The sequence below is a fragment of the Vidua chalybeata genome, chromosome 20 (genome assembly GCF_026979565.1).
Source record: "Vidua chalybeata isolate OUT-0048 chromosome 20, bVidCha1 merged haplotype, whole genome shotgun sequence".
Taxonomy (NCBI): domain Eukaryota; kingdom Metazoa; phylum Chordata; class Aves; order Passeriformes; family Viduidae; genus Vidua; species Vidua chalybeata.
In genome coordinates, this window is record NC_071549.1 from 1,132,919 (window position 1) to 1,156,657 (window position 23,739).

At 51.9% G+C, this 23,739-nt stretch overlaps 1 protein-coding gene and 1 long non-coding RNA gene across 3 annotated transcripts in view; both read left to right on the forward strand.

The window, feature by feature from the left end:
• Positions 1-14,468, forward strand: part of CALN1 (calneuron 1) — a 150,204-nt gene extending 135,736 nt beyond the window's left edge. For both annotated transcript variants that reach the window (XM_053961194.1, XM_053961195.1), the window contains 2 exons: positions 1,048-1,201; positions 7,798-14,468. In XM_053961194.1, the coding sequence (XP_053817169.1) occupies positions 1,048-1,201; positions 7,798-7,925 (282 nt within the window). In that variant the 3' untranslated portion in view covers positions 7,926-14,468. The remainder of the gene's footprint in view (positions 1-1,047; positions 1,202-7,797) is intronic.
• Positions 14,469-20,672: 6,204 nt separating this feature from the next.
• Positions 20,673-23,499, forward strand: LOC128798042 (uncharacterized). The gene is made up of 3 exons (XR_008434314.1): positions 20,673-21,539; positions 21,696-21,764; positions 23,232-23,499. It is a non-coding gene; the product is annotated as an uncharacterized LOC128798042 (long non-coding RNA).
• The last annotated feature ends 240 nt before the right edge of the window (positions 23,500-23,739 follow it).

The following is a 23,739-nucleotide window of genomic DNA, read 5'->3' on the forward strand; positions in this document are numbered from 1 at the left end:
CTCTGGGCACCCTGTGCCAGGGCCTGCCCACCCTGCCAGGGAACAATTCCTGCCCAATATCCCATCCATCCCTGCCCTCTGGCCGTGGGAGCCATTCCCTGTGTCCTGTCCTGCCTGGTTTGTCCTTTTCTCCCCCGGCTGGGGAAGGAATGAGAATTTCCTGCTGCATCTCCACTCTCCCAGCAGAAGTAGCTGTGAGTTGGCATTGCCCTCCCTCCACTGGGGCATTGAGCCAGAGGGGTTTGGCCATTCTGGGTGTCCTGAGGGTGGCTCAGGTGGGTGGAGGAGCCCTGGAGGGCCCTGCTTGCTGTGCGCGAACCCTGCTGGGGCTGCAAGGCCTCACTTCGAGGAGCTCGACAGAGGAGGAGCTTCTGCAGCACTCAGAAAAACTCATCATGGCTTGGAACATTTCCATCCTTCTTTCCAAAACTCAGAGACACTCCTCTGCTCCCCTGGCACTGCACAGCAGCCGTGGTGTGTCTCCTCTCTGCTGCACCGTTAGCAGGGACTAATTAACACCACAAACTGCAGGCGTCACCCGTCCTGCTGGGGCAAAATGTTCACATTCAGCAGGACTTGTGGGTTTAACACTTGGTTGGTGTAAGAACAGCACTTCCTACTGGATCCACGACAGAAGTCTGCTCCGAGGGAAGTGTCCTCTGCTTGTTCCTCCCACCCAGACACAACTGGGGGTTTAGGAATGTAAAAAAGGGGGCAGAAACAGGGTTGTGGCTCATGGGAGGTGTGAGAGCTAGCAGGGGAATCCCTGAGGGTTTTCTCTTTGTTGGGATGGACTGGATTGCTGCCTCTCCAGCCTGGAAGGCCATCCCTGGCACAGGGCTGGGTTTCTCTGCTGCTCCACCAGTGCCAAGGGAGCTGGCAGGGGCAACACCCATTTAGAGCATCGACTGTTAGAGTGAAACCAACCCCAAAGAGCACAAACCCACACTGAGCTGTTGAAATGAGGCTGGTAAAACACGAGCTGGGGACTGTGGCCTTGGCCTCACAGAGCCCCATCCCTGGGTGTAACTGGGCTGTCTCCCACAGTTTGACATGCAGAGGATAACGCTGGAGGAGCTGAAGCACATCCTGTACCACGCCTTCCGCGACCACCTCACCATGAAGGACATCGAGAACATCATCATCAACGAGGAGGAGAGCTTGAACGAGAACTCTGGCAACTGCCAAACGGAGTTTGAAGGTGAGAGAGGAAGCCCCTGGGCTCCTGTTCAATTCTCCTGTGTCTGTAGAACTCGCTCTGATCCTGGTGCCTGGGGTTGGCAGGGGGTTATTTTGGAGTGAGGAGCAAGGACACACAGAGAGCTCAACAGCTGCCCTCAGACTTCTGTCCCTCAGCAAAGCTGATCCTTTTGCAGGCACAAGGATGAAGCACTGGGGGTTTCCCCTCTCTCTGGTGGGATGTGCTGAGGTCAGTGTCTAGGCCAGGCTGTATTTCCCTACAGAAACACCTTGATTTCCCTCATCCCGCCATGGAAAGACTTTCTTGGCACTGGCAGGCCCTAACAAGCTGTGCTGGGCTTCCCCAGTTTTCTGCTGAGCTCCCAAGAAGGCTCCAGGGAGGATCTGGGGCGAGTCCTCTGCTCCACTGTAACACCAGCAGTGAGCAGAGGGGCTGCGTGCATGCCCTGCTGCTCTGGGGACCTTTTGCTCTGAGCTGCCAGGCCCTGCCTCAGCCAGGACAACTCCTCTCAACACATGAGGAGCTCTGCAAAGCCAAGGCTGAGCAGTGCTTGGAGGCACCCAGAGAAGGGGAAACATTTCCTTCCTTCAGCAGAGCCACAGGGGATCAGGAATTGGGATCAGAACTGGGACCTACAGTAAATTTTGCACTTGGACAGGGCTGACACTGGCAAAGACATTCCCCATTTTAAGCCACCTCAGAAGAAGCATTTTCAGTTCCTTGGCCAGAGGAACTCACACTGCTCTGAAGGGTTGCTGCTTAGAGCAACCAGAGAGGTCCTGGTTGTTCAGACTGTGGCTGCCCCTGGATCCCTGGCAGTGCCCAAGGCCAGGCTGGACTCTGGGGCTTGGAGCAGCCTGGGACAGCGGGAGGTGTCCCTGCTCATGGAATGAAATGGTTTTTAGGTTCCCTTCCAACCCAAACTGTTCTATGATTCCATGAAATTATCTCAAGTGCAGAAGAGCCCAGGGAAATGGAACAGAGAAGCTCAGAGTTTGTGCCCTGGTGGAGCCACTGCATTTCCCACCCAGCAATCCCACTTTAGACCATTTGGGGGGAATTGTGACATTCTGTGGGGTCAAACAGCTCTGAAAGGGCACCAGGCAGAGACAAAAGGCAGAGGATGAAAATATAGCCCAGCCTTGGCCTGGCTAATGAATGGGATGCAGCAGTTCCATTCCCACCCTGACCTCTGTCAAACAGAGCAGAGAAGCTAGGGCAGCACAGCTGAATTTTAAAACACCTGCAGCAGGGAGGCAGCAGCAGCACTCTCCGAATCAGGCCAAGCAACAATTTTTGTGTTCCTCCTGGAGAACAGTGAGAGGAAGAGATGTTTCTTCCTTGCCTGGAGCTGTTGGTGCCCACTGACCTGCTGATCCCTGGGGACAGGAGCCAGCTGTCACTGCTGAGAGTTTTGGGAGCTTGGCTGAACCATCCCAGAAAAAAACTGCATCCCTAATGCTCAGCATCTCATTTTGGAAGCTCCAGTTTCCAAAAGTGCAGCAGGAACAGCTTTTCTCGTGGGATGTTTTGGCATTGCTGGTGCCAGGCAGAACCTAGAAGCAAAACAGACCCTTTTTTAGATGTTGGGAACACACACAAATCCAGCAGGGAATAAAGATGAGCTGAACTATCAACAGCGGGGCAAAGTTTTGCTCCAGGTCCCAGTGGAAGGGGACAGGTTTGGTCTGACAGCTCTGACAAGAGCATTTCTGCCAGAAAAGGACAGGCTGTGTCCATGCAGCTCTCCAGGCTGGCCAGGACTGACCCACCAGTGCCCTCAGAGTTCCCAGTTCTCAAACACCAGGATCCCTACAGGATTCCAGAGCATGTCATGGATTGTGGCACTAAGGGACAGCTGTCAGCTGTCCTGGGGTGTGTCCCTGGGGTCACTCACTTCTAATTAGTGCACTGAAGGAGATGCTTTTTGGGTAGAACTCCTTGAGTTTAATTTAGGTGCCACCTTGGGATGAGATGAATTGCACCCTAAAACAACTCCCTTTCTTAGTTCAACTCCTCAAATAGCAATTCAAATATTTCTTTCAACTCCCATCTATATTTAATGTATCATCCACCCCACTGAAAAGCCTTTAATTCTGGGGAGGAATGAAGCCAAGATGAGCCCCAGTGGCTTTCACTGAGATTTGGGGATCTCCTAAGGGAGCAGACACAGCAGAGACTTCCAGGAGCAGCTTAGTGAAAGGGAGATCTCCACTCAGTGTCACCTCTGGGTGTGTTCTTGCATCCCAGACCAGCCCCAAACCCTTCTCCTCCCGTAGGCAGAGACATTCCCCTTCTCCACACCTGGACATTCCCCTTCTCCACACTTGGACATGCCCATTTTCCACACCTGGACATGCCCATTTTCCACACCTGGACACCCCTGTTTTCCATACTTGGACATGCCCCTTCTCCACGCCTGGGTGAGCTGCTCAGGTGCTGAAGACTGTTGTACAGGTAAAATGACCGTCAGTACAAAGCCATGACATTTCTGTCATACAATTATGCCATTATGTGAGAATAAGGTCTTTATGACCATGAAATCTTCTTCAGTATCAATGTGGATGACAGACCTTGCACCTCTCACCACACCGTTTACCCCAAATGCAATATTTGTATTATAGTCAGGGCCAAGTCCAGGATTTCCTCAGCTCCCTCTGAACACTGAAGTCATTTGCAGGATGTCACATCCAGGGGAAGGACACACCTAGGGCAGAGGCACAGTTCTGTCCTCAGCTTTATCTGTTTTTATCAGCACTCAGGGCAGGACAGTGAAGGCTGTGTGATTTCCTGGGACACAGGGAAAGGACAATTTTGCAGCAATGCTGTACTCCCAAAGATTTACAGCCCAGCAGCCTTCTCCTGGCAGTTCCCTTGATCCAGCACTCAGGACACAGAGCTGGTGGCATAGCAGTGTCAGTGGTTACAGGACTGCCAGGGGGGTCCCACCCTCAGCCATGGCCCTCAGATCCATGGCATGCAGCAGCAGCTCCTCCCTGCCCCCTTTGTCCTGCTCAGCTCAGTTTGGGGATGACAAACTGACCTGTTAAAGCAAAAATAACTCCAGGCAGCCAGAGCAAGCCACCATCACTCACCTGTGGCAGGGCTGGGACAGGGCACTATAAATACACTGCTGTCCTTGTGAGGAGCTGTTCTCCTGCAGGAGAGAAGGCTCCCAGTGCTGGAGCACATCCCAAACCCACTGTGGGCATCGTGACCTGGAAACAGCCCGGCCCCATTAGCCCAGTTCCTGCTGGAGGAGTTCTGGGGGCCGTGGTCTGTGCCAGGGGGGAGTTCTCCTCACCAGCCTGTCCTGGGACTGTTGAGAAGATGAAGAACGACCCAGCCTTGATTTGCCTTTGCCTTGTGAGGTCTGATGGATGTTGGAAGCTTCTGGGTTGCTCTCCCCCCTAAGAAGGGTTGAGGATTTCTCCAGAGGAGCCTCAGGCTCTGCCCATGTCCAATGAACCGGCCAACATCCACCCCCTGGTGTGTCCCGTGGGTGGCAAAAGCTCCCAGTGCACCCAAATGTTGGCATCCAGCCCTGGGACAATGCCAGCCATGGGAACCAGCAGGAAAAGCAGATTCTGTGCTCAGAGATTATGGATTTAGAGAAAGGAGAGAACTGAGGTGTACCCTCCCCAGTAAGCAGGGCTGGTTAAACGGAACTTCAAGAGGGCAGCACGTAGGGAAGAATTCCAGGAATCAGGACATCAGGAGTTCCAGCTCCTCTGTCTCCAGTTCCTCTGTGGGTTTCAAGGGAGCAGGGCAATGCTGATACCCATCTCCTTCCTGGAGTCATTCCCAACCAACAGCAAGAGGGTCTGGCTGGGCCTTCAGCCCCTCCACAGACATTCCCCTTTCCCCCGGGGTTATTTGTAGGTAATTTGGATGTTTGGTGTCCCCTTAGTGGGTAAAGAGCAGTAAATGAGACTTCCCTGCATCCTGCTGCCTTCAGGCTCTGTCATATAACAGAACCCTCAAGAGGTTGGTCAGTTCAGGAACATTTCTGCAGAAACACCGAGCATGTTTTATTCTCTTCCTCTGAAGAGGTGAGTTTGTTATCCCAATAAACCCTTGGCCAGCCTCGGGCTGCTGTTCCCATCACCAGCCCCACCCTGACAGCAATGCTGGTGGTGTCTGTGATTTCTCTGCTGCCTGGGAGTGCTTTCAAAGTACAGAAATAAGAGAAAAATACATTAAAAAATAACTGTAGCTGGGCAGGAATGAGCTTTTCAAAGCACCAGGGCACTGTGCACAAAGCCAGGGAGCCACAGCACTGATCCTGTGTGGTTTATAAATGCCAGAGAAGGAATCCAGGAGCAGGGCAGTGCAAGCAGAGAGTGAGGAATTTGGGAGAGCTGCTGGCAGGGGGGATTTCATTCCCTGCCCAGAACACAGTGAGGCCCCACTCACATTCTCTTCCCGGGGCAGGATGGCTCCAACCCTCCCTAAGGAGGGCTCTGTGCCCCTGGCACTGAGCTGGAGCCACTGGGAGCTGGGATTGGGGCACAGGCACTGCTGAACACCAGCCAGAGGAGGTGATGGGGGAGAAAACTGGGATTCAAAACCCAGCATCCAGGGCTCTCTGTGCAGTAAGGTTCAAGGCTGAATCAGAACAAGGGGATTTTCCACGAATTCTAAAAATATTCTCCTTTCCAGCTTTCCAAATGTGGGCACCTGGAGCCTGTCCTTGGCTGCATTTTAGGTTTGTTTTGGGGTTGTTGTCAACCATCTGAAGGCTTCCTGTCATCACAAGGCCATCCATGAGGAGAAGGTGACAGGGACATCCCTTCCCAGGGCAAAGGAAGCCCAAAGAGCAAAGCAGGGCCCAGAGCAGGCAGGCAGAGCTGTCCATCCTGTGTGGGATGATTTCCTGGCTGTCCCTGACTGACCTGGGCAGGCCAATTGGATGAGGGTCAAGAAGGCCAAGTGCCAGGTCCTGCACTTGTTCCATGGGGCACAACAGGAGCAGAATGTCCCATGGAACATTCCAGGCTGGGAGAGAAGGTGGAGGACAGCTGGCAAAGGGCCTGGGGGTGCTGGTGCCAGTGGCTGCACATCAGCCCAGGTGTGCCCGTGGTGGCCAAAAAGGCCAATGGCACCTGGGCTGCACTGGGACCAGGGCAGGATTTGTCCCCTCTGCTGGCACTGCTGAGGTCACACCTCAAACCCTGGGGGCAGCCCTGGGCCCCTGAGGACAATGCAGCCCCTGCGGGGCTGGAGCGTGTCCAGGGCAGGGAAAGGAGCTGGGAAGGGTCTGGAGCCCCAGGAGCAGCTGAGGCAGCTGGGAAGGGGCTCGGCCTGGAGAAAAGGAGGCTCAGGGGGGACCTTGTGGCTCTGCACAGCTCCTGACAGGAGGGGACAGCCAGGGGGGGGTCGGGCTCTGCTGCCAGGGAACAGGGAAAGGAGGAGAGGGAACGGCCTCAGGCTGGGCCAGGGGAGGTTTGGATTAGAAAATAGGAGAAATTTCTTCACTGAAAGGGTTGTCCAGCAGTGGTGGAATCCCCATCGCTGGGAGTGCCCAAGAAGTGTGGATGTGGCACTTAGGACATGGTTCAGTGGTGACCATGGTGGTGGTGCTGGATGATCATTGGGCTGTTCCAGCCATCAGCACCTCGGATTGCCTGGGGGAGCCTTCAAGACCTTTGCAAACAAATCTCCACAGTGCCCCAACACCACCCGTGGCTCTGACATTCAGGTGTGGGGAGGCCAAGACAGAGTCATGAACTGGCTTTATTAAGTCACAGCACGAATTCTCACTGACGAGCTTAGCAAAAAGTACAATTAAATAAAACAAGTGCTAAAAATGCCAACTCTGTCTGCTTTTTAATTGCTGCTCTCATCTCTTTTGACAATTATTCTGCAAGCATTCACTTGGAAAGGTTCTTAATAAATCTGATTTGGCTTAAGCCAAAGAAAGGTGAAGAAGTTTGGAAAAGTGACTCATGTGCCATGGATACTCCTGGGAACTGTCACAGTGGGGGCCTGAGTGTCATCAGAGAGCACTTCTTGATTTTCCACTCATTCCCAGTGGACCTGGATGAGTTGGAGGGATTCACACAAGGTTGATAATTGCTATTAACGAACTTTAGAAACAACTTAGTTCAGACTGAAAGAGAGGAAGTTTAGGTCAGCGAGTGGCAAGGAGGGTGGGCAGGCCCTGGCACAGGGTGCCCAGAGCAGCTGTGGCTGCCCCTGGATCCCTGGCAGTGCCCAAGGCCAGGCTGGATGGGCTTGGAGCAGCCTTGGACAGTGGAAGGTGTCCCTGCCACGGGACAAAGATGAGCTTTAGGTCACTTCCAGCCCAACCCATTCTATGATTCCAACTTCACAAAGAGCTTAAAAGAAATACACAGCTAACCCCAAACATCCCTGTGAGCATTTAAAGGGATTAAAAGCAATGATGAGGGAGAGGAGTTCCTGAAGGGTTGGGAAGGACTGGGATGGGCTGGTTTGGAAGTCCTGGAGGGTTGGGTGGGTTGTTTGGGAATGTGCCAGCAGGGAGAGGTGACAGTGAGAACAGAAGGGTTCCTGAGCTGCTCCAGGAGGGAACAGAACCCCTGCCCTGTGTGACGCCCCTCTTGTCCCCACAGTGCACGCCCAGAAGCAGAATCGCCAGACGTGCGTGCGCAAGAGCCTCATCTGCGCCTTCGCCATGGCCTTCATCATCAGCGTGATGCTGATCGCGGCCAACCAGATCCTGCGCAGTGGCATGGAGTAGTGCTGGCACGGCTCGAGTGGTCCTGGCACGGGATGGCGGCCATGCATGCGCACCCCGGGAGAGCTCCCGCCCCGATCCCACGGCACCGACACGCGGGCACAGCCGGCGCCTGCAGCAGGAGCCGGAGCCAGCAGCGTGTCCTGTGAACCAACCACATCCTTTTGGCAGGGACATCAAAGGGCTGTTCTAATGCTTTAAAGGTTTTGTTTCCTAATGCAATAATCCCACATCCAGGAGTCCCGAATTATTGCTTCGAAACAGCAATGGCAGCGCGGAGGACACTTGGATCCGGCACTCTGCGGTTTGGAGGAGGCCCAGCCTCGTGACTTGTCCTTACCCCAGGGCCCACTGACGATCCCACGGAGCTCCCGCCGGGCCCACAACCCCAGGAAGTTGATGGTAGCATTGCCACAAGCAAGTCCTGTTCCTTTCGTTCCACATGTTCCAGCTTCACTTTCCTTTTCCCTTATGACCATGCCATGGAGTTTACGGCATTAGAGGGGAGCTAGAGCATCCTTGTACAGTATTTTCTGAGGAAAAAAGGGAGAATTTGCCAGCACCATACAAAATGTCTATTTTTTGCTTCATCAACTCCACCTTTGACACGAGACTGTGGGGTAGCAGGAGTCAGTTGGCCATTTTTTTCTGACTGTGAATCAGGGCTTGAGGAGCACCCCTTGTTTTCCCACGTGGGCATTGCTGAACTTGTGCAAAGTCTTCCAAGGGACTCTGCCACCACCAGCGCCAGCTAAACCTCCCTCTCCTCGAGCCTTTCTGCATATTCAACACTTCCTCTCCAGCAGTTTTATCTTTCTTCTTTATTGATCTTCAAGAATTTTTTTCCCAGGTGAAAATCCTGAGGGAAGCTCTTCCTGAGCTTTCCTCCCCTCTCCTTTCCTGCACAATTTTAATTTATTCCATTTCATGTGGCCTGGTTATGATCTGCAGTGAAACCTCCGTGGCAGACATCATCCTGTGGGGGAGGTTTTATTTTAGCCCACATGGTAAAGTGTTGATTTGACCAGCCAACTTCTCCATTCCCTCCCAGGATCCATCCCACCACCCCCATCCCATGGCAGGCTCCAAAGGGGGCCATTGGAAAAGCCAAGCTCAGCAGGAGGAGAAGGAACCAAACCTGAGCCCACCCCCGTGTGTTTGAAGTGTGTCAGACTTCCAGATCTGGGGAGCATTGGGTGGTTTTCCTGGAATACATTTTAGGGAACAGCAAGGAGAAGATGGAATGATGCAGAGCAGGGACACGGCATGGGAAGTGCAAGGAGCCAGGATTACTTGGGAAGGTGTTTTTCCTTTGAAACTTGACACAAATCCGTGCATTTCCCTTTGGATGAACTGTGCCCCTGGGTGCCACACCAGGACAGAGGTGATCTCCTGCCCTCCTGGGAGGGGTTTCCCAGCTGGGGATCATGGAGTGCTCCAAGGGAGTTCCATGGAGGCTGTGCTGGGAGAGCTCCAGGCACACCCAGGGACTCTGAAATGTTGCTCCTGGAAGTGGAGGTGACTGTTCCCTGTGCCACAGGAGGGCCAGGATGGCTCCCTAGGGGTTGCACAGCCCCAGCCTCCCTCATCCCACCCTGCAGACATTGACTTACACTGGATCCATCCCCAACGCTCATCCCAGCTCTTTCTTTTCTACTAGTCTGACCTACAACATTTACCTGTATTTTTAGCAGCCTAATCTAAAAATCTGCTGCTCGTTGTCCTGTCTCCCACCACCCCTTTAAACTCAAGTCACTTTTAAGTGTCTCAGTGTCCCACCTCCACCTTTTCCTGCCATTTTCCTGGTGTCCCCTCCATCCCAAAGACAACACCTTTTCCACAGCAGCTGAGTTGGTTTTTTCTGCCTTTCCCAAATTCCTGCATTTCTGTTCTGCTGTGACCAATAGAGGTGAACTGCAGAATATCCCATTTAAAAAAATGATTCTGTCTCCCAGAAGATGGAGAGATTTCCATTTGCTACAGGGCAGCAGCAGAATATCTGTGGGGTATTCTGGTGTGGGATTCTCAGTACTGGGGAGTCCAGACACATTTTCTGTGCAGAGCATTGCAGATAACGAGTTTGGAGATCCCCACTTTTAGGTCTCAGGGGTCTGTGGAAAGGTGGCAGCTGTGGGAAAAAAAGTCTAAATGTTCCTTGCCACTGAGGAATACTCATTTTGTCCCTAGGATAGTGCAGGAGTGAGCGTGGGCAGAGGGAAGTGGAGGGAGGGATGGGGGAGCATGGGGTGGAGCAGTGCCTCCACTGAGCCCAAACTCACAACCCCAATCCAGGCATTTCCCCACATTTCCTCACCCATGTGCCACAAGCCCCCAGCAGACTCCAGGCCCAGCAGCACCTCATGGACAATGATTGTCTGTGTTCCTTGAAGCTTTCTGGAGGGCTCCAGAATTGCCTCCTGCATGCCCCATAAACCCTTGTAAATACAGCCATTCTCCAGCCCAACCCTTCCCCTCGCAGCTCCATTGGTAAAGCCAAACCTATAATGAAAATATTGGTAAAAGCCATAGCCTGGTGTCAGTAGAGTTCATTGCACAACTCCCCACTGATTTTACTGGGTACAGGATTTTTGGGGCTTTGCGGTGTGATTTTTCTGTAGGGAACTTCACTTTTCCATTATGAATCAGGGTCATGTCTTGCCAGAGGTCTCCTTTCCCTTCCTAGAGCAGCCTTCCTCCATCTCCAGGTGTTGTGAACAGATCCCTTCTTTAATCAGTGGCTCCTGGCAATGCAGGATGGATCAGGCCAAGCTACTCCATCCTTTCCTTCCCCACAACCTTCCCATCCAGCAGCACTGAATGTCTCCTACCTCCCTCCCTGGCTCCATTTATGTAACATCCATTTATCTCTTTTTTTTTTTTTCTTTTTTTTTTTTTCTTTTTTTTTTTTTCTTCTTCTACACAAGAGGGGAAAAATAGGGCTTTTTGCTGCTTTTACAGACAGGAGGTAAAAATAGAACAGTAAAATTCTGATTGGAACCTGATGGCAAAAGCTGAGGGGGGAGAAAGCAGAAGAATCAAAGACATAAAAATAAAAACCCCACATCCCATACTTTAAGGAAAAAAAAACCTATTTAAGTGCTAATTAACATACTTAAAAAAATACCCAGACTGCAGCAGAGCTGTCAGAAAAAGCTCTAAACTTCTGCTCTTGCCAGTTCCAGGAGGATTGAAGTGTCTTTTCAGCCCTGCAGTTCTGGAGGAACAGGAGATTGCCATGGCAACCCTGGCTGTTCGTGACATGGGTGCCACCGTGGCAGAGCACACATGATCCCAGACTTCCAGGGATGGGCAAACAGCTCCCAGCAGTGGGACAGGGGCTTTTCATGGATTAGGGAATTATTAGGAATTCGTGAGCAACTCTGTTGGCTTGGCCACAGAGGACTGTGTGCAATTAAGGGGATTGATGTGCAGGGAAGGCTTTGAGAGGGATGTGATGATTTCAGCCCGAGAGAGGCTTTGGTTTAATTGAGGAGGGAGTGAAATCCACTCAGCCTGAGCACTGCCTGTCCTGGGCTTGCTGAGGACTCTTTGGAAGGTTCTCCATGTGGGAAGGATTTGGGGTCCTGCTCCTGCAAGGCTACACCCCTGATCACCACTTGGTGACCTTGGCTTCAACCACTGGCTTTAGCAGTGATCCTGATTCCATGCCCTGGAGAAGCCAGCAGAAGGAACAGCAGCCTCACCAATGCTGAAATAATTTGGAGGGAAGCGAATTCCAGCAAAAGCTGCTGAAGGAACACTGCTCACCTGTCAGAGCCAAAGCCATTCCTTCAGGGCAGCCATGAGGAAACCACAGCTGGGGAGTGTCCGGGCAGGACAGACGCAGTGGCTTTGTCCTGAGCATGGCCAGGAGCTGGACTCGAGGTCCTTGTGGGTCCCTTCCAACTCAGGATATTCCATGATAGTGGTGCTGGTGGCCCTGGAGAGCCAGATCCTGCTCACAGCCAGTGACACCTGGGAGGTGTCACCTCTGGTGCCACCCATGGGAGCCTGGCCCCTCCACGAGTGTGCCACTGAGGAGGAATTTCTGATCAGAAGCAATGTCAACATAATCAAAATATTTAAATTAGGAAGTCTTGCCTTTGTTAGCACTGCACTCCTCATGCTGTGGGAGGTGATAGGGAATTAAAGAGAGTTCACAAAATAATTCTCCTTCCTGCTTGATGGGCACCCCCATATCCCCCAGTCACTGTCAGCACCTGGGACAGGGATCACAGACCCCAGGTCCAGGGTGAGCAGGGCGGTGGGAGGGAGGAGCGCCCCCAGCTCCCGTCCCTGCTCCCCGGTGAGCCAGAGCTGAATTTCTGGGTGTAATCCAGTTCATTTGAGAGATTCCATCCCGGTTATCCAGAGGTTTCACCTGTTGGACGTGTGCACTGGAAGGGCTGGATGTTGGTTGCTTTAATTCCAGCAGCTTGGATACCCTTCTTTATAAGCTGGGCCGAGTAAAGAGGGGTTTTAAATCCAGAACTAGGGTAGGAAGCAAGCAAAGCAAGCAAAGCAAGCCAAGCTAGAAAACATTCCCAAGGCTGCCACTCTGGATGGCTGAAATCTGTTTGGATGAGCCGAGTACCCACTGGTGCTTTCTTAGGAATATTTTGTCCCAGATACTGACTCTGCATCCTCCTGCCTGTTGCAGAAGAGTGAAACATCTCCTGGGCCACCCCTGGTACTGGGAGGGGCTCCAGGTGACTGGGAGGGGCTCCATTCTCAGCGAGGGCCCCGGGACAAGGGGGAATTCTCAGCTTTTCCCTTGGAAAACTCAGCCCCTGCACGTGCTGGGAGCTGCCAGGGCTGTCAGCACCCTGAGGTGACAGGAGCACAGCCCCCGTCAGCCCTGCATCAGCGAGGGGAGAAGCAGTGGGAGGAATGACATTAAGATCTCTAAGAATGAAGTCCCTTATTTTACCCACCCCTGTAATCCATGATTTAGTTCCTGCTTTATGGATGAGCGTTTGAAAGAAGAAAAACCAACTCTTCTAAAATGAGAATCTGATGAAGTGTCTTTTTTTCTTGGCTCTGAATCACGCTTCCATTCCACTGATGAAGATGTACAGAACTTGCTGTGTTTCAATCTATTATTTTACCCTCCTGTGCTCTGACAGTGCAATTACATTTCCCTGGCATCACTTAAGACCTGTTCCTTTCCCAGGAATTTAATGCAGAAAAAGAAAAGTTTCACCCCATTTCCATCTCTTTATGTTGTTGCCTGTTACCAGGATGGGGTCTGTATTTCTCCAGTTCAAGAAGGACATTTTAGGCTGCTCTAGGAAGTGACGAAGCTTCACCAAGAGCAAGGTGGGCAGAAAATCTAAGACCATTTTAATTGGAAGTATGCTCCACTTGCACCTTTCCAGTGGCAAAAGCCTGGGAAACTGCTGGGAATCTTGGCAATTATCTATGAAATAATTGCAGCCCCAGAAGCGGGAGAAAGGAGAAAAAGGAAATCCTCTGGATCTAGAGCTCAGAACTTGACAATTTGATGATGAAGGTACCACAGGGTTTTTTTTAATTTTCTGTCAAGACAGACCAAAATACTTTGTAGCCTTGAAAACCATTGCTAAACGAAATTGCCATTTCCCACCCAATTATTTCCCCAGCAGTTCCTGGCCTGTCTTTGCCAACATCCCAAACCAGCAGCTGGATTTGCCCCTCTTTAGGTGAGATCCATGTTCCAGCTTTCCTTTCCCAGCTGGTCCTGTGTCTCCATCAGCCAGCCAGGAGACCTTGGGAAGCTCTGAGGTGGCTCTGGTGCCACCAGCACTTGGGCACCTTCTGTCCCTCCTGGGGGCCATTCCAAAGGGTGCAGGTGATGTTGTTGACATCAATCCCCAAACTCCTGCCTCTATTCCCAGGGCAGCAGCCCGAGGGTGGGCCCACGTTCCTGAGCATCCCTTCCAGAGCAGCCAAAGCTCTTCCAACTGTTGTTCCCTCAGATTTATCTGGGCTGGGTGAGGAAGGGAGAGCAGGTTACTCGTGGGCCCAGGGTCAGTCAGAAATGACTCATTAGAGTTAATTGGAATAAGCCCAGGACCCAGGCTGTTGCTATTTATTCCATAGCAGGATCTAAGGAATCAATGCCTCCTGATTCATCTCTAGGAAGGTCTCCACTAATCCCTGTGTCTCCCTTTTGTCATCAGCTCATGTTTTCCAGCCATTTACTATTCATTTGTAAACTCACCAGGTTTTTTTTGGCTCGTTAATGAAAGACATGGCTTTTTAATTAAAGAAAAAACTTCACAAAGTCAGCAGCATAATAGTAAAAAAAAAAAAACCTAACAAAAAACCTTTGTACAAAATACTGTAAATATTAATATAAATTAACTGGGCATGCAACTGAAATAAATCCTATGTTATTACAAGTTATCTGAGTGTATAAAGGAGTGTATAAAGGAAAATTGAATGCCATATGTATCAGCTGTTCCCTCTAACCAAACTCTACTGTAAATATATAATCTGTATAAAAATATTTTAATTTTACCATTATTTATGCAATAGAAATAAAGTTTTTTTTCTTTTGATGAAGTTTTTTTTTTCTTCTTTTGAAGCACTGATATTTATTCATGCCCAAGTACAAGAGCAAAAGCAAGATTTGCATAAAATATTAGGACAGAGACCCTTTATTCCTTCTGAGAGATACATGAACATTTGGGGGGGTTATTTTGCTTTGAAAATAGATTTACATATTTAAAAGCCTGCTACTACAGAAGGAGCTCCTGTCTGGAGAAATGGGATCAGCAATTCCAGATGCACGGGAAGCCAAAGGGAGGGACTGAACTTCTCTTCTGGAAGGCAAAGCCACAGCTGGTCAGATCTCAGAGAGAAAGGTCGGCACTTGCTTAAAAAGCCCATTTTTATCCCTCCCAGAGAGCCAGAGGCTGATCCCTGAGCTCGGGTGGGCTTGGGGCACTGTTACTGCTGGGAGGAGGATGTTGAGCACAGCTTTAATCCTGTCTCTGGTACTGCCAAGGCCTGAGAGCTGCTCTGTGAGGATTAACTGTGCTCAGGTGTCCTGGAGAGCCCTTTGTCCCTTAAAAAATCCAGAGCTCTTCATTTCCCTGGAGCCCTTCCTCCACAGGAGCCAGCCCAGCCTGTCCTGCTGGAGGAGGTGACAGTGAGGTTAATGACTGACACCACAATTCCTGGCACTGGTGCCTGAATTCAGGTTGAAAAGGGAATGGTTGATGTTGGCAAATCAGCTTCCCCCAGCTGGGGCCAAGCCACAGTGGCAGGACAAGGCTGGGATAGGGGAAGGTGTCCCTGCCCATGGAATGAGATGGGCTTTAAGGTCCTGTCCAGCCCAAACCATTCTGGGATCCTGTGACAGGATGGGCCTGAGCAATTCCATGCAAGCCCTGCAATCCAGGCAGGGATTGCCACTGGACAGCAAGCTGTGCAGGAAATCCAAGTTTACCAAATTTAAAGTATAAAAAAAGGCACTGCACACTCTCATTGATCTCTCATGTCAGTGTTCCAATGAATGGCCCAGGAATGAGCCTGGATTTATTACAGAAATGAATCAAACGTACTCCAGGAATTCCTGTACATTTACCAGAGGAAGAATGAGCAATTGAAGGAATTCCCAGCTGGAAGGAGAAACCTGCACCCCACACTGTGAGCTGTTCTCCTGCAGGTCAGTGTGTTCAGTGCCCTCAGTAAAAGCCAGGCTTGTGCCTTGAGTTTCAGCCACCAGAGCTGCCCAGAAACTGAAATTTGCTGCTCCTCAAGATCCTTTGCCCACCAGCCCTTGGAGAGGTGAGCACAGCTCAGTGTGACACCACCAGGAAATCACCCCTGACTGCAGGAGAAAAGCAGCTTTAAAAAAGAAAAAACACCCCATAATTGGCCTGGGAGCAAACGGCTTTATCTCTCCAGAGCCATCCCACAAGCACAACCATTGTCCCAGCTCCACCAAAGCCTATTCATCTCCTTTGTCATTTTAATACTCTCCATTAATGGAGACTTGAATGGTTAATTTAATTCTCTCCCTTAATGGAGAAAAGCAGGTTAAAACACCACCCAAAAGCCCCATCCTTCAGCCATGCCCTATTGGGGTTTTTGGGGACTGCTGCTGCTGTGGAAGCAGCACTGGCACTGGGCAGGAGCAATGGTGCAGGTCTAATCCAGCTCCCAGGGAGGCAGTGGAAGCATTCCCAGACTTTGTGGGAATTGGATTAGGTCATCACACAGCACAGCACTTCACACCCTGGATCCTTGCTTTGTTTAAATGGAGCCTGGCCAAGGCCTGGAATTTCATTACTGAAATACGAGTTCTGAAGAAAATAAATAAACCTTTCCTTACCCTGAGTGAAATTCAGGCACGGCCCCTCTGGCCATATCTGGTCTCCCCATGCTCAAACCTGCAGCAGGGTCTTGGTTTGACCCCACACTTTCCCCAGGAAGGTCGAAGCTGACCCAGAGACCCTCCCCCAGCCCTGGGCTGATCCCAGCTGGGCAGCAGGGTAGGGCTTGGGATTTTGCCCCTGTGCTCAGGTGAGACCCCACCTGCAGAGCTGCCCTGGAGCCAGCACAAGCAGGAGCTGGAGCTGCTGGAGGAGCCCAGAGGAGGCTCCAGGATGAGCAGAGGGATGGAGCAGCTCTGCTGGGAGGAAAGGCTGGGAGAGCTGGGAATGTTCACCTGGACAGGAGAAGCTTTGGGGTCACCTAACTGTGGCCTCACAGGACTTGAAGGAGCTACAGGAAAGATGGAGAGAGACTTTGGACAGGGGATGGAGGGACAGGACACAGGGAATGGGATCAAACTGACAGAATGGGTTTAGGTTGGATATTGGGAAGGAATTGTTCCCTGGCAGGGTGGGCAGGCCCTGGCACAGGGTGCCCAGAGCAGCTGTGGCTGCCCCTGGATCCCTGGCAGTGCCCAAGGCCAGGCTGGACAGGGCTTGGAGCAGCCTGGCACAGTGGGAGGTGTCCCTGCCATGGCAGGGGTGGGATGGGATGAGCTTTAACGTCCCTTCCACCCCAAACCCTTCTGGGACTCTCTGGCCCTGCGGGCTGCCTTTGTTGCTATGATCTCACCCACTCCAGTCTTGCTCTTCCCTCATTAACATCTCTAGGAAGTATTTGCTAATGCAAATCCAGAGGCAGTAATTTATTTGGGCCGAGCCAGTTAATCCTGGCAAGGCTCTCCCTTGTAAGTATAGACCAATATCATCTTGTTTTAATTGCTTCTTTCAGTGTTCCTCAAAAAATCAAAAACATTTTAATTAAAAAATTCACCACCAGTATCTTCCGGATCTTTTCCCATTTGTTCTTCTTCCTACCAAAATTATCAGGACAATTGTGAAGTTCTAAAGAAAGTAATTACAGCAGATGTTGATCTCTGCTGTAGCACCAGGCTTGCTGAATGCTGCACATCAGTCCCCTGACTTCTCCTTTTTTGCAGCTTTGTGAAGCAGAAATTTCCATCCTTGGTCCTCCCTCAGAAACGACTCTGTCTGTGTAGGAGCTGGGATGATTTCATTCCAACTTTCAGCCAGCTGCTAAGGCTCGGGGAAATTTGGAGGGAAGGGGGGGAAGAAAAGAGGAGCTAGAATTAAGGAACTACCAGGGACACAGGGATTTGGGCACAGAACAGTAAGGGAAGGCTGACAGATGTTTTATTTTACTCTAATACCATTCCTGGGCAGAAAGGCCCTGCTCCACCATCACCTCCCCAAAAGGGAAGATGATAAATCCACTGGAAGTGGCAGTATCAGGCTAAGGATGCCAAGTGTCACGCCTGACACATTGCAATAAATCTCTTTTAACCCTAATTACTGCCTAAATTTCCCCTTGCCCATAATGACCTGCTTTGGAATAAGCTGTCAGAAATAACTGCCCACGCAATGACAGACAGCTGAGATGATCACAGGGGTGTCACTGCAGACAGGAATGAAATGCAAGTGTCAGCACATTGCCCACAACCTGTAGCAGGATGCTGGTGGTCTAGGAAAGCCAATTTTCAGCATCCTCAGACTGCTCAGGGCCACAGAAGGAGCAGTTTTTAATTGAAGGAGCAATGTCCCCCACCCATAGGGCAAGAAAAATTTAATCCCTTTGTTGGAGGCAAAATGCCTCTAGGTCTGAGCTAAAATTATGAACACAAAGGGACAAAACTCTGGGAGCTTTCTGGGAGCTAAAGTTGTGCAAAAGCTCCAGCTCTTCTTTCTCTATATCATGAGTTTCACAAAAAATGCAGGTCTGTGCCTCCAGCCCATCAGTTCTCAGCCTCTGTCGTGCTGAAGTCATGGAGCTGGACCTGCCAGGGAGGTCTCTCTGCACTGGAGACTTTGGGCACATCCCCAGCAGGTGCAGGAATGGGCCCCACATGGTTGGGTTTGAGACATCAAAGATTGTAGAATCCCAGAGTGGTCTGCATTGGAGAGAACCTTAAAGCCCATCCAGTGCCACCCCTGCCATGGCAGGGACACCTCCCACTGTCCCAGGCTGCTCCAAGCCCTGTCCAGCCTGGCCTTGGGCACTGCCAGGGATCCAGGGGCAGCCACAGCTGCTCTGGCACCCTGTGCCAGGGCCTGCCCACCCTGCCAGGGAACAATTCCTGCCCAATATCCCATCCATCCCTGCCCTCTGGCAGTGGGAGCCATTCCCTGTGTCCTGCCATGACAGCTGGGACAACAGCAGCTGTCCCTGGTCTCTGCAGTGCTGAATTTCACACACACAGATTGAAGGGCAAGAGCACAAACACTGCGAATACCAGCACTGGGGTGCTGCAAAGGCCCAGCACTGGGCTCTCTCTGCAGCTGGGGTCACCCCCTCTAGTGAGGGGTGATCTGGACAAGGCTTCACCGCTGTCTCCACTCCTGGCACTGCTCCAGGGGCAGAGCAGAGATCCCAGAGGCACCTCAGCCCCAAGGAGCACACGATGCCACCGAGCCACCTCCAGATCCAACAAGTTCCAGCTCACAAAGTGCTTCACAGCAAAGCACCAGAACCTCCTTGAAGTGAAAGATGTCACCTGGAGGGGCTGAGAGCCCCCAGCCTGGTACGAGCAGTGCTGGTGGAAGAAGGGTAATCACTGCATGTGAGGCAGGAAAACTCTCAAGTGATTGCTGTTTGCAGAGGCTGATTAAATAGAAACTAAACTCATCTGCATGTTCAGTGAGAAATGTGAATGGAATAGCAAGAGCATCCTTCCCACTGGCCTTTGGGGAGCTCATCCCTGGCCTGGCATGTCCCACACATGGAGCTGTGGAGCTTCCCGGCCTGCACCAGCAGATTGTTGAAACTGAACTTCCAGAGAGGTGGTTTCAGATAGAGAATGAACAAGGAATTCATCAGCCTCAGGTTGCTCGTGGGGAGGACACAGTTCCCTGTTTGCCACATTCCAGCTCCTGCTGCTCATCTTCACTGCACTCAGTTTCCCCAAGCACTTCTCCAGCTTGGGATGGAACAGAACAGAACAGAACAGAACAGAACAGAACAGAACAGAACAGTTCCATTTATTTCAGCTGAAATCACCTGCAATGATTTATGATCAGTTGAGCTCTGACCACTTCAGGGCTGCCCAAAAGTTAAAGCAGGTTTTCAAGGGCAATTTCCAACCTCTTCCTAAACACTGACTGGCCTGAGGCATTGACCATGTCTCTGAGAAGATGAGGTGATCAGCCTGTCCCGGTGTCTGACCACCCTTTTGGTACAGAAAGGCTTCCTCAGGTTCCTGGCAAAGCCCTGAGGCCTCCACAAGCCCTTGCCATGAAGTTATCAGACAGTCCACGGGTGATGAATTCTCCAAGCACCCCGGGTCTCATTAAGAAGAGATTTTTTTCATCTTCTCCCCCCCTGTACGAGGGGACGGAGCCTCATTTCTAAATCTGAATTATCACCCAGAGCCCCCTGGGCTGGCACCATGTTCCTGCCACCGTCTGTGCAGCAGGGACTCCCTGGTGCAGGAGGGATGGGACCAGCTTGGAGCCTCCTGCACGTGGGAGGTGTCTGGAACACCTGTGGGCTTCTCCAGCCTCGCTCAGGATGGGTCTGGCAACCTTGGGCTGAAACCAAGCCTTGCTCTGGGGAGAGACAACTGGTTTCCTGAATTGAACGGTCAGAAATGGCAATCACCCCACAAGGTAGTTCATTATCAGGATGTCAGGATACAGCATTATCACAGACCCCAGGATACAGCATTTTTTCTTACCATTTCTAAGGGAGCCTTTTTGAGCACAAGCAGAAGCCTGAAAAGGCTGTGAACAGACGGATCCAGGAAGATGCGTGAAGAACCCAGTGACCAAAGCCCTGGAATCTGAGGGAGAGGGGATGCTGTTTCCTACCACATTGTGTGAGCTCCCACTGTGCTGGTGCCAATTTTAGTGTCTTCTCTCACTTTGAACTGGAGAGAACCTAAAAGCCTGAAAAATACTGAAAATGGGGATTGCTTCTTATGGTGAGAGAAATCTCCAATTACCAGGAACATGCTCCAGCTTAGGACCTGTCAACGCAGACCTGCCAAAATTAAATCTATTTGAAAGTGCATGACCCATACTTTAATCCTGAAGATCTACGACATTCTGGTTGGAATATTTATTATTTCTTATATCCATTTCAGAGGGATTTCTAAAATCAATTAACTCCTGTCCTATTCACGTGGAGAGTGATCACAGCGTTCACTCCCTCTTGGAGAAATTAACCTTGCCAGTATTTTAAGATTATTGTCCCCTATAAGGAGGAAAATCAAGTGTCAGTTCAGACGGCAGAAGGGAAGAAATGAGAGGGACAAGACTGGGATTAAACTGAAAAAACTTTGAGGACATGGATTTGCTTGTGCTGGTCTCAGTGATAGGATCAGAGAAAGATGTGATATATCAAGGGTACTACAAAGTATTGGCATTTCTTGGGAAAGCAGTTTCAGTGCTGCCATGATAAACTGCTTAAACCAGTCAGGATATGTCAGGCATGAAGCTGGAGTTCAGTTCATAATTGCAATTTTTGCAGCATTTTCAAACAAATCAGAGTCAATGTCCATGAATAAAGACTCCTTTATGGAGAAGCTGGAGAAGATGAAACCATTTCAGGTGATCAAGGAATGGGAAGGAATCTCCAGTTAAACATCATCTCCTTTAACAGCCTTGCTGTACTACAGCACCTCTGAGAAGAGCAGCAGCAAAGGCAAAAGGCAAAGCTGAGGCACCTCCCCCTGCCAGAACCAGGGCCCCAAAAATGCCCCTCAGGGATCAGCACTTGGGGATTCTCTCCTAAAAGCTCCTGGTTGCCATCCAGGTGATTTCTCCAGAGAACCTGGTGCCCAGCAGGAGTTCACATGTGGGATGGCACTGGGAGGATGTGAGGCTTGCTGAGCCCCAGAGGTCATTGTCCACTCCCGTTGTGTGACATGGGGGCTGCTGGTGCTAGGGCACCTCTGAGCCATCCAAAGGGACAGGTGCTGAAAGGAACATGTCCTGTTCTGTGACCTCCCAGACAAAGGGGCAGGGTTTGGGAAGGGGACGGGGAACTCAACAACTGAAAGTCTGGCTGTGCAGGTGGTGCTGAAGGTTTGGGATCTGAGGATCTACCCTGGAGCAGCTGGATCTGCTGGGAGTTGATAGCATCCACCTGACCTCATACCACGGGCCAAACCAGGGGGTGTGTGGAACTCGGGAGGGACAGGGAAATCCCTGCCCAGCAGCCTCTGACAGGAGCCCCAGTGGCCCCTTCTCAGTGGCCCTGTGGCACAGCAACTGCTGGACACCATGATGGCTGCAGAGATGATTTTCTCTCTTCTTCCCTCTGTGTTCCCAGGCCCTGCCAGGTATTCCAGAGGGGCTGTGGGAGCTCTGGCTGGGCAGGACCAAGCGAGAGGCACCTCAGGTGTGTGTCCATGTGTCCACACAGGAGACTCTGAGTGTTCTCCAGGGAATCAATGATAATTCCACTCATCCCAGCCCTTGCCCAGGGCCTTGGCACTGCACACCTGAACCTGCTGGGCTCTCAAGGGACTTTGCTCTGTTGTCACTGGGAGTTTGGCACCTCACACCTGGACATGCTGAGCACTTAGGGGACTTTGCTTTGTTGTCACTGGGATTTTGGCACCTGGCACATGGACATGCTGGGCACACTGACCTGCTGTCACTGGGAATTGACCACTGGGAAACAACCACCCCCACCTGCCCATCACCCCTGGGAAATGGCTCTTTGGAGTCAAGGTCCTCTCACACAGCAGCCTGTGATGTGCCCTGGCCCCTGTGCCACCCTGGGGACATGTCGTGATGGGCGCTGCTCCACAGGGCTCCAGCAGGTCCCGCTGTCCCTGTGCAGCCTGGGCAAGCAGTGAGCGCACACCTGGGTGCTCCCTTGCTCCCAGCCCCAGCCCCTGGTGAGAACACCTGGCTCAGGGTCCGTGGCTGCTGCTGGGGCAGCGGGACAGGCCTCGGTCGGCTTGGTCCCTCCCAGCCCCAGGCAGCCCCTGTTGCTCGCCCCTCGGGCCGTGTTCATGGCTCTGCTGCTGTGGTGCGTGTAAGGCGTCCTCCAGCACCCGCGGCCAGCCGGGGAGGGCTGCATGGGGCACCCGAGAGCGGATGCAGAGCTGGGGGAATTCTTGTCCCAGCCCTGGTGGGGCTGGGCCCTTCCTTGGGCCTGCCCTGCTCCTCGGGCCTGCCCTGCTCCTCAGGCCTGCCCTTCCTCGGGCCTGCCCTTCCTCGGGCCTGCCCTGCTCCTCAGGCCTGCCCTTCCTCAGGCCTGCCCTGCTCCTCGGGCCTGCCCTGCTCCTCGGGCCGACCCTGCTCCTCAGGCCTGCCCTTCCTCAGGCCTGCCCTGCTCCTCGGGCCTGCCCTGCTCCTCGGGCTCTGCTGTCAGGGTGAGCTGCAGGGAGAGCTCCAGAGGGGCTGGAGCAGGGGGTTCTGAGGGCAGCAGGAGGAGGAAGGTGGTGCAGAAGATCCCCAGGAGGACAGAGATGTGGACGTGGTTTCTGAGGGCAGTCTCACAGGAGGGGATCTCCACGAGCACAGCCTCCATGGCTCCTGCTCCTCAGTTCATTTCTCACCGGGGTTCAAGGGAGCTCCTGAGGGCCCTGTCCAGGCTGAAGGGTGGGGACGTTGGCTTTTGCTCGGTGGGGCTGGCTGTGCTCTGGCCCCTGTGCCGTCCTGGGGACGTGTCCCAGTGGGGGCAGCTCCGAAGGGCCCCAGCAGGTCCCTGCAGCCTGTGCCAGTGCTGAGTGCTGGGGCAGGAACCCCACACCAGAGGGTAGAAGAAACCCCTGCACTGTGTTTGTTATTGCTGCAGTGCCACCACTGCCACCCTTCCAAAGGAGTATTAACATTTAATTCTTTTTAATCTTAGCTTAGGAGACACTGACATCCCAATGCCCTCACAGTAACTGATAGAGACATCCTTCACATCCTGGCAGAGGGAGCTCAATGCTGTTTATACTCTTACCCCTTTCACTGGGTTTGACTATGAGGATTTGTGATGGAATTGTTGGAGAACGCCCCTGGCTGAGCTGAGTTTCCAGCAGCAGGTAGAGCTAAAACCCAGTGTTAATAAAAATCAATGAAGCATCCTCACAAGGCAAAGAGTTTCCCTTTACAGCTCACAGCCTCCTCACGCTGATAGAAGATGACAAGCACCAGATGTGGCAACATCAGCTGAGGGCAGCTCTAAAAAGCTGCCAGTTCTACACATCCCTTTCCAGTTCCCACTAACTTATTTATACAGTCACAGACATTTTTTAATGCTTTTGGGACACCTTATCTCACTGGCTACACAAATCCTCTTCTGTCTGCATCATGTCCAAGTGTGAAATAATGCATTATTAAAGTCACTGTGACCCCGGAGACAAAGGAGCCCT